At 42.0% G+C, this 8539-nt stretch overlaps 1 protein-coding gene across 1 annotated transcript in view; it reads right to left on the reverse strand.

Annotated features, from left to right (window-relative positions):
• T265_04032 (hypothetical protein) overlaps positions 1-8274 on the reverse strand; it is a gene marked incomplete at both ends in the record, with an annotated part of 27690 nt that extends 19416 nt beyond the window's left edge. The window contains 3 exons of the mRNA XM_009168667.1: positions 2043-2654; positions 3986-4387; positions 8062-8274. Coding sequence (XP_009166931.1) covers positions 2043-2654; positions 3986-4387; positions 8062-8247 — 1200 coding nt within the window. The remainder of the gene's footprint in view (positions 1-2042; positions 2655-3985; positions 4388-8061) is intronic.
• Positions 8275-8539: the final 265 nt, after the last annotated feature.

Genomic DNA, 8539 nt, shown 5'->3' on the forward strand with positions numbered 1-8539 from the left:
CACCAATTTACCAGCCCCAGCCTTTAATACCCAGCTACCTCCCCCCCCCCCCAAATCATCGGTGAACGAAAGTGCGGCAGCTACAACCACCGTACGACGAATACGTGGTTATTACAGCTGATCAGGGAAAATCTGAGAGTTTTCACCCTGCCATAATCCGATTTATGTGCAACAGTGGAGACCCACTCCACTGTGTTGAAACTCAAGACATCCACTTATACCCTTACTGGAACCTTCCCTGATCAACGTTACCGGCCTTGCATCCCACAGGAAGTCTTCAAATTGATTCAAAATCTTGGACTGCGCGGGGCCCTACGCTAGGACGCATTCGCTTCTGTCAGGTAGTCTCCTCAACGTTAAAAGGAAAACAGAAGAGCAAAGAAATTTCGACCGACTGAATTTCTGTTACTTTGGTTACTCTTCTACTATGGATGTGTTCATGAGGATGACCAAAAAATCAACGACAGTTGACATGTCGATCTCAGTAAACACACTACTTGCCAGTAGCGTTCACCACTTGTCATATTAAAGGAGTATCATCAGATCAACTTCGACTGGCCGTAAGCTGAGTAGATTAATTGAGGGTTCAACATGTTCCATTGTGTTGACTTATTTTTGCGTAAACGCTCTATGCAATCGACCATTCTCCGTGGTTTAGGAAACCCATCGAACCATAAACAACACCACAACTCGCAGATCAGCTACACCAAAGCCAATTTCACTAATCTACTCCCTCAAGTTGCCGTAGCATTTACACACTTCAGAGAAACTGCTCTCTAAGAAAGAACAGGCGCAAGCTAAGAAGCTACAAATAAAAGCAAGAGGATACTGAACGCTGATGTATTCAAAGGGATCTGAAAAATGGTTAGTTGGACAGTCACAATGGATATCATCGCTCACTATCCTGGTTCATTTCCCTCACCAAGGGTTTGAATGTCGAATATGAAGAAGTCGGTTGACTTTCGTATAAGACGGATAACTTCCTCGTTCGTGAACTACGGACGTGATGATTTTCCGGGGAAAAGTTTACCTCCTTTTATCCTATCAAGGCGGTAATAAGTACCAGAGTAAAAACGGATGCAGACCTGGTAACCGACCATTGCTGGGAGCAAGTTTTTCATGAGAATATCACACACTGTTTATTGTCTCTTAATCGATAGTCATTCTGAAGCGAACGGATGAACAGAAATGTGTAAGTCTCATTTCAGAATTTACATCAGCATTAAACAGGCAAGGTCTGTCTCTAGCCTACATTCTGTGTAACTCATCATCATCAATGTCAGTGGTAATAACCGCATACTCGTCGTACAGCGGATGTAGCTGCCACAGTTTCGTTCACCGATGATTGGGGGGGGGTAGGTAGTTGTGCATTGCAGGTGGGAGATGGTAACTTGGTGCACAAATCCAGCACTGTCAATGGACTGTCAAGAGGGGGGAGGGGGGGTGGATCCGATCTCCTAAAGCTCTTCACAGGGGAACTCTCTTTCAAATTGGGACCCACAGGCTGTGCTTAGATGAACCGGACATGTGACGCTGATTAAAACATTCAGATTGTTACGTCTATATTGCGCGTCCTTTGGAGAGCTTGGGCAGACGGTGGATTTGATTTTACGTGTGATTAACCAGTTTTTGACTGATTCAACCATCTAACTACCCATTAGTGGTTAGAACATTTTGTACGATTAGTCCTCCGTAGGTTGTGAGATTTTCTAGCCTCGATCACTGTCTAAGCATTTTGACATAGTCAGTGTACAGCAGACAATATACCAAAGTGACAATTTCTAAATGATGGAGTGTTGGGAGTGTAGTAGCGGTTTTAGCTTATGTTTTTTTAATTTCTAGCGATCTTGTTCCAAATGTTAGGAAGAGACGCACTGAGTTTATATTATTAGAACTGTATTGTATTGTTTAAGCTTCAGTTGTCTTCGGAAGGATTTTCCAGTCTTTATATTTGTGATGCAGGTAGCGGTGGAAAAGTTCGGATTGCTGTGAAACGGAAAGATGGGTTAACTAAGTCAGATGAAACGTTGCCACCAACTTACCACATGTTTGGTGTTTAAATCTTCATACCCACTTCCAAAACAACGAAATTTATCTGGATCGATAGATGTGCTCCGGTTAGTGATCCATGTGCAAATATTTTTGACGGTAGACCATGCTCTCGGTCCACGAATGGCCACAGCCAAGCAGGGTGCTGACTCCGTTCTTTGGCAGGAGCCATGGACATCCGAAGTCTTCAACCAACCAAGACGAACGCCTACCACATCCAAATATTTGGCCTGAACGTTCAGTAGTAGGGTGAAAATGTTTTGTTTTATTTGGCTCTGTGTCATGTTGCCTAACTGCAATTCAATGACTACTGTTGTCCAGTCGGTGGCAGAAAGTTCATTCATTCCTTCACACTGATTTTCACAGTATGCTGCATCTTCACAGTGACTCCGCACTATGGTTTCGAGATGTTCAGTAGGTGGAACAAGGGGTGTTTGTTCGCTAGTGAGTTGTCCCTGAAATACATTGGGTGCAGCCTCCATCCATGATTCAAGGATACAATTGGATACCTCCACTTTCATTCGAACTTCTGAATATTCGATGTTTGGAATTGCAAACTGCTCCGCGTCCCAAAGAAGAGCTTCATTAACCTTCCAATTAGTTGCCTGGTGGTAGTAAAAATAAATAAATAAAAATAAAATAAAAATAAAAATAAATAAATAAATGAGCTATGTCTAAAAACGCTCCAAGAACGTCACGATTCGGATGCTTGATTCAGTATGGGCTGCCTAGAGAGACAACTGCTGAGTCGCTACGAGATCTCTATAACTGAAGCAATAAATACATTCTGATCTTAGATAATGTTTGTGGATAGATGTAAGCAAGTTCCTCATGCTCAGAAATACAGAGTAACACCCATACTCAGCATACAAAATACGAAATACCATCCCGTTTCATCAAACACCAAACTTCATCTTACGAGAAAGCTAACGGTTGTTCTAAAGTCCGATACTGACTAAAATACCTGAAATATAACTGTTTAGATGGGCGATTAGACAGATTAAATTTCGAAAAGAATGTCTACCTGGCAGGCCCGCCTAGTAAGGCTAAAATAGGACAAAGCTACCAGAGAGTTTTCAGTGATTTCTGGTCAGTCTCACCACACTGCATACAGTCGTCACATGTTAAAGAGCCCAAATACCTATTGGCTTTATCACCTTATTTGTTAACAAATCCTTTCGTACCAATCATTCAGAAGGTAACCTTATAGTACTAGATATAGTTCTTGTAAATCCACTGTGACCGAGAGGCAGCTATGCATGCAGTAAACTGTGGTTACATGTTATCTTCTACGTCCGGCAATGCTAGGGCGCACATTGAAGTGTAGTCCTTACAAAGAACAGCCTTCTGGAATTGTGCTATGAAACACCCGAACTCTGTTTAGTTTGCACAATATTTATTGCACCGGTGATTGGGCAACAGTAAAGAAGACGTACGTATACTGTTTTGGACTGGACTGCTAGCACCGAAGGTTTAATCGCGTTATTGTCATTTTCTTTCCCACTCATTGTGGATACTGTTGTGGTAACTTCCGCGCACCTCAATAAGTGCCCTAGTGCTTTCTGGCTAGCCAAAGCTAAAATATGTTTCCAAACCCGAGGATTTTTATACGAAAATAAGCATATCTGCAAGCCCAGTGGGTTGAGATCGAAAACCATCCATTGGAGAAAGGTAGTAGTTGACTGTATCACATGAGTACTTCTTAGACGCGCTGATAGTTATGAGTAGTCTTGGTGATAATGCTAACTAACTGTTCTCATTTGTCCTGATTTGTACCATACATGTGGTAACCAGTCCATGTAGTTATTTTTAAAGCCCCAAGATCACTACTGAAACTCAAAGGATACGTTGGTCAGAATACTTGGATTGGAAAAAATCTTTAACACACGACCTAAAATGCCGTAAATATACAGAAGTTCAACAAAATGGATCTTACCTCCTTTGTCCACACATCTTCTAGGGTAATCTTTGCCTGCTCTCGAGTTAGAGGATGTAAACTTGTCACGAGTAACGCATGAAGTTTCGGCTGTCCTACAAGTGGAATATTCGGCTCAACTTGTTGATGGACAGATGCCGTTTGTAACAACCCGATAGTTGTAAAGCCTGAAGTTGATTCATCTTCTTCCTTTGCCACTGCTAGACTAACCAGCCAGGCTAGAAAGGCAAAATATGTCGCTTGTGCATTGTGTAACCAGGAGCACTCAGTATCGCTTGCTTTGGTGAGATCAATGGCTGATGTGATGCTAGGTAGTGGCTGAGTGACACTGACAAAAAGCCCTTCTGAGAACGAACCGGTTGTTGTTTCCAAAAGTGGAATCGGTTCGTCGTAAGTTGCTTCCTAGAAATCAAGAGGGTAAGAGGAAATAATGAAAAAATTATCTTTTTAGGTTTCTGGTGCATTTCGACCGGAACTGCCGAATGAGTTCCTTGTGTGGGAAATTATGTGAACTTCACACTACCGTTGGATTTGAATAGTCGAAATGGTACGGAGAATGGCGATCAAATGAGAGCATGACTAGATTAGTTCGTAGAAGCACTGTTCTCGTGCAAAATGCAAGTTAATTCTCGTATTCAGTTTTATCTTTCTTGTGGTTCAGAATAATTTTTCTGTCTTCATTCCAGTTTGGCGATGCAGGATATTATATAATTCCACTCCTAATCATCATTGAGAACACTTTGGTATCCGATATTTGTGCCTCACCGCCGTGAAACCATAATTAATTTGAAGGCCTTACTGTAAAAGGGGGAATAAAAGTGAACAAGGAGGGGTATTAATTCTAGACGTAACACACTACTCATAGGGTTTTAAAAACTCGCTTGAAGGCCTTACTGTAAAAGGGGGAATAAAAGTGAACAAGGAGGGGTATTAATTCTAGACGTAACACACTACTCATAGGGTTTCTAAAAACTCGCTGACAGTCCGCGACCCGTTTGACCCTCTTAGGGCTCATCAAGTAGGCGCAGTTCCCAGGTTTCCATCATTCGTATGTTCTACTTGAATCTAATCGCATTGTTCAAGGATTAACATCACAACGAGAAATTCAGCTGGGTTCCAGTCAAATATCCCGAAAAAATCGAACTGGTTTGCATATGGGGACTGGTTCTAACCTATCACCGACGTTCCTACGACTCCAGACGCTCATATAGACACTTTAGATGATTATGAAAACACGAACTCCAGTGCTTCAGTGCAGTATGTCCATGCATATACGTGAGAGGTCATGTGAACCCATCCTCGAAGGCCATTCTTTATAATCCTCCTTAATTCCATGGAAATTGAAAACACTACCCTAAATGTCTCCAGAAAATAGGTGCATGGTGTCAGTCGGTGAGGATGCGGGCTCAAGAAAACTATTTGGCCGGTAACTATATTCATGTGTGACAGCAGCAGGAAGCTGGTTGATAATTAACCGTCTGCTGTGGTTTATATTGGTGACTCTGGCAAAACCCAGACGTTGTATCCGTTTTTACAATTCCTGCAAAATCTCCACCTATGATATGAAGTCGAATACAGAAAGGACTACAAAAGTGTCGCGGTAACGTGCGTGGGGACGCTTAAGCTTTAGTCTCCTAATACGGCAGATATAATATCGACTACAAGTGTTTTACTTTCTAGTTTGTTCCATCCAGTTCACTCTGTAGCTCGGGCAACTTCAAAAGCATTTTGGACAACTTTATTTACAGAATAATAATATAAAGCTCTTTAGCGCTGGGTCACCAGGTGTTTGATGGGTGCCCGTTGATTGATGCGCTTAGTACCCCACTTCGTCGACGGAAAATACGACCGGGTGGTGGCCCAACAAAACATCGGGCGCCGGCTGACTCAGCAATATGTCTCAATATCCCGCCGATGACGTCACCTCGACTGGTGATGAAGCGTTTTCAACCAAACCGCTTAGCTCTGTGAACAAAACAACGATCACCTATTTATCTGAAATATCGATATTTTTCCCACTCCCGGATGCGCTAGTTGCAAGAATGGGACATAAATGATAACTACACAGTAAGTGAATTTGCGATTGTGAGCCGGTCGACTAGGTCGGCTAGATGAGGTACCGTGTTTGTGGTACACCTTCATTGGCCAAGTCAACCACTTCAGGATGCGAAACGTGTTTCCCAAGGTGTTTGCTATGGAAAAGCGCAACATGCGACTAAGTTTGCACATTGAATAGAGTTTGTTCTGCCGGAGGTTTCCTCGGAAATTTTTCGGTTTCAGTTCCAGAAGCCTTTTGGTCAAATTCTACTAGACACTACTTTATGCCTTGCTTACTCTTGAGCCTCATTTATTCATAACACGTGTGAACTTTTGTGCGGTTGCCCATAGAACTTTTGGACAAAATTCCATCATTGCATTAAATAAAGTAGAACATAAAGGCACCTGTGTAAACATATCAACAGAATGACATGATACTACCTGATCGCTCAGCTGTAACACCCTTCCGGTGCCTAGCTGCAATGCTACCCAAAGGGAGCACATCACACCGCACACCGCACATCACACTATTCTGATAACTGCCTGAAAATATGTAAAACCTTCACAGCAAAACCTGTTAAAACAGCACATGTCAGCTAGAAAAGGTTTTATTCCAATTCCACGTCTAGGTATTGAGCCAGTTTAGAACTCCAAGGGTCTCCTAGGATCACCCTTTTCCAGTAAGTAAGAAGTAACCTATCTGCGCCAAACCGATAATCCAAAACTACTTAGATATTTCTAAGTCTTCATAAAATATACCATTTTTATGACGTGTTGTTTTGATGGGGAAAATAAAGGGTACCATTTTTAGCAAAAAACGACAGTACTACCTACTTCGTGTAGTAGTATACCTGACGATAGTTGAAGGCCGTATGTGGTGCACACCTCTTTCAAATAATTTCTTCTTCTCTCCAGAAAGGTTTCTGCAACTGTTCTGTGAAAGTACAAGGAAATGAACAAATATAACTACTCACAGTTTTTCAAGGTCACGATCGAGCTTCGGTTTATCAAATCCGCTGTTATGTTCGTAAGACCTGGGAATGTCCGCAGTGGCTGAGTTTGAGTGTTTAGACTTCCCATTCCGTACACCGTTTTCGTTTAGTCTACTTGCACGTCTGGTAGTGAAAGCTCTAATCACGTCAATCTGATTTCCTTACTCTAGCCCTTGTGCCCGTCTCTGCGCTCGAAAATTCTCTAACCACAATCCACTATCCTGCTCTTCACCGGAATCACTGGAACTGTCGTTCATCACATTTTTATCGAAGTTTTTTAATGTCTGGCTCGGTTGTTCTAAGCCTTACATAAGTGTTATCTTTCACCATACCCTGAATTCTGGGGTGTGCATTCCGTAGGTCGCAGTGAACTGTTTTCCTTTGTGAGTTCTCAATGCATGCCATATTGACTGAAATTTAATTAAGGCAAGAAATGGGATTAATTACTTGGATTTTCCTGTGAGTATGTTGCGTCGCTTGCGTAAGATGACTTCCTGTATTGTTCTGAAGCTTTCTGAAGATACTCTAGGACTGCTTGCTCGTTGGATCTGGCAAATTCTGCAGCTTAAATAGTCATGTGTCTCAAACGTGTGGGCGACTACCATCTCCCAACGGATCACCTGAGCAATCAAAAACGCGATTCAATTCATCCTCGGGTACGTTATATGCTTCAAGATACCGATCTTGACACATAACACCAAAGTTGAAGTGAACAAACCCAGCTCGCTCGTGTGACTGCCTTGGGTAATAGATAGAACGGTTTTAATTGGGTAGTATTTTTTGAACGTCTGTTCACGATATCTCCCATTCAAGGTCGGATTGCGAGTGCACTTTATGCGATTGTTCCCAGCTGCGGAATTACATGATTTGGTTCCAATAACTCTTGCAGAATTTTCACCGGGACTTTTTGTTTTATTCTCTATGCACATGTTTTTTTCTGTATCATTCTCTTTGTGTGAGGTCAGAAGTACCCTAAGTTCTTCAAATGCTCGCTAAAGTTTGCAAAATGAGCACATATGTATTCATATATGTGTGCGTAAGAATCACCTCATCTTCATCCGACAACTTAAAGAGTTCTTCTGGCTTTGGACGTTCAAATGGCATGACTATGGAATTCTCATCTCCCGATGGGAAGCCGGGAATACACTGACTAAAAGGGACTTTGGGCATGTTGCTCATAATTGCTGCTTGTATATCCTCAAATGACATGTCATATTTATCATCATTGTCCATCTCCAAACAAGGCCTTTGAGAACTTCCTGTAACAAAATATTGTGTGGTGAGATTTAATAATGAATATAAATAATTGCTTCATATTTGCAAAACTAGTTACACCAGTAGTGTAATCACAATCAGCACGCTCGTTCGACGGTTGTACACTCTGTAACCAAGTGAAGTAAGATATGAAATGGTGGATTCAACCAAAAAGAGGGCGGTGAATTCAATTAGCAGTTATTTCTTCAACCTCTCTAGCCAAACATCGATGAAAACACGCAAACCGCACTTCTAAAGTTAACCCAAGCCC

Source organism: Opisthorchis viverrini (genome assembly GCF_000715545.1).
Source record: "Opisthorchis viverrini unplaced genomic scaffold opera_v5_63, whole genome shotgun sequence".
NCBI classification, from domain to species: domain Eukaryota; kingdom Metazoa; phylum Platyhelminthes; class Trematoda; order Opisthorchiida; family Opisthorchiidae; genus Opisthorchis; species Opisthorchis viverrini.